This window comes from Echinops telfairi, unplaced genomic scaffold, assembly GCF_000313985.2.
Source record: "Echinops telfairi isolate 266 unplaced genomic scaffold, ASM31398v2 ScPeMD7_37;HRSCAF=141, whole genome shotgun sequence".
NCBI classification, from domain to species: domain Eukaryota; kingdom Metazoa; phylum Chordata; class Mammalia; order Afrosoricida; family Tenrecidae; genus Echinops; species Echinops telfairi.
Window position 1 is genome coordinate 1,010,626 of NW_022103935.1, and position 1,797 is coordinate 1,012,422.

The 1,797-nt window shown below is 58.2% G+C and overlaps 1 protein-coding gene across 1 annotated transcript in view; it reads left to right on the forward strand.

The window, feature by feature from the left end:
- MUC5B (mucin 5B, oligomeric mucus/gel-forming) overlaps nucleotides 1-1,797 on the forward strand; it is a 39,201-nt gene that overhangs the window by 33,683 nt on the left and 3,721 nt on the right. The window contains exons 37-39 of the mRNA XM_045290424.1: nucleotides 22-202; nucleotides 486-594; nucleotides 680-858. Of these exons, the coding sequence (XP_045146359.1) occupies nucleotides 22-202; nucleotides 486-594; nucleotides 680-858 (469 nt within the window). The remainder of the gene's footprint in view (nucleotides 1-21; nucleotides 203-485; nucleotides 595-679; nucleotides 859-1,797) is intronic.

Genomic DNA, 1,797 nt, shown 5'->3' on the forward strand with positions numbered 1-1,797 from the left:
ACCCAGCTGCGTCTGTTGCAGCCGGGGGAAGAGTGGATCAGTAACTGCCAAGCCTGTGAGTGCCAGGGGAGTCCGTCTGTCGTGTGGTGCCACCCAGTGCAGTGTGAACCCCCTGAGGAGCCCAGCACGTGCGGCCAAGACGGCTTCCAGCGCATCACCAGGCCCCAGGCCGACAACCCCTGCTGCCAAGAGATCCTGTGCGGTGAGCCCTTGGGTGGGCAGGGAGGAAGAGACAGGGTGGGCAGGGAGGCGGCAGCCGGCCCTGGCAAAGTTGGGGCTGTGGAATGCAGGGACTGGGAGTCAAGGTGCAGGGCCAGACCCCCGAGGGAGAAAATGCTCCTTTGGGACCAAAATGTGGGCACATGGCACCGGCACGGGGGCCAATCAGAAGGGGAGCTAGGATGGGGCATTGTTGGGCTTGAGACAGGAAGGGGTGGGGCCCTTGGTGGTCCCTGCACAGTGAATGCTCCTCCCTCTGCCCGCAGTCTGCAACATGACCACCTGCTCCCAGAAGCCTCCTGTGTGTGAGCAGGGACAGAAGCTGGTCCAGACCCAGGAGGAAGGCGACTGCTGTGCCACGTTCACCTGTGGTGAGTGGGGCGCCGGCGTGACACCTCAGGGGAGGGGAGGACCCTTCTGCCCAGCCCCCCAGACCCTAACCTCCTTCTCTGGCTGGCAGGATTTTCTCGGAGTGCCACACCCTGGTCCCACCCATCCCTTTCTTCGAAACCTGCACCACAGAGAGCTGTGGGGAGTACGGCTCCCACATGCCCTGCCAGAGCCTGGAGGCCTATGCTGCCCTGTGCCGGCTCTGGGGCGCCTGCAGCAACTGGCGCAATGCCACGGGTGGGCTGTGTGGTAAGTCTGGCAGCGTCTGGGGCCTGGGATGCTCTGCCTGCCTCGGCCCATTCTGACCCCATCCTCTGTGTCCGCAGACTTTGACTGCCCACCCACCAAGGTATACGATCCCTGTGGCCCTGTGCTGTCGGAGACATGCAACTATAGGTGCGTGCCATGCAGGCTGGGGGATGGGTCGGGGGTGGAAGGGAAGGAGGGTAGGTATGCATGGTGAGGAACAGGACCAGGTATGCATGGTAAGGAACAGGACCAGGGAGCCAGAGGGGTGGTGGGTGCTCTCAGGCCTGAGGGTTCTGGGAGAAGGTGGGAGGTGGCTCAAAGGGGACTGGGTCCCCCAAGCTCTTTGGATGCCCTTTCCCAAGCCCCAGGGATCTCTGAAGGGTCTCCTGGTGACCCTAGCAGCTCTTAACTACCTGCCCCCACTAGACTCCTGGGGGCTTTTAAAACCCATACATACATCCTGTCAAGCACATTTGTACATATGTTGCCATCATCATTTTCGAAACATTTTCTTTCTATTTGAGCCCTTCCTATCAGCTCCTCATTTTCCCCCTATCCTCCCCAACTGGTCCCTTTGCAACCAGAGACCACGGAGGGTGCCCTCAGCCCTGATCCCAAGAACAGCCCTGCCTACTCCATGTTCAGGCGCTAAGTGTGTATGTACACACACACACACACACACACACGCACACATGCACACACAAATACACATATACATGCCCAGCACACACATACACACATGCACACTAATAAACACATGCACACACATGTAAAAACATGCACACCAATGTAGACAGACAGGCACATGCACACATATGCACAATGTACACACAAAAGCACACATACATACCACACACATTCACACACGTACAAACATGGACTCACATATACATGCATGCACACATGCACATACCTGTGCGTGCATGTATACACATGTGC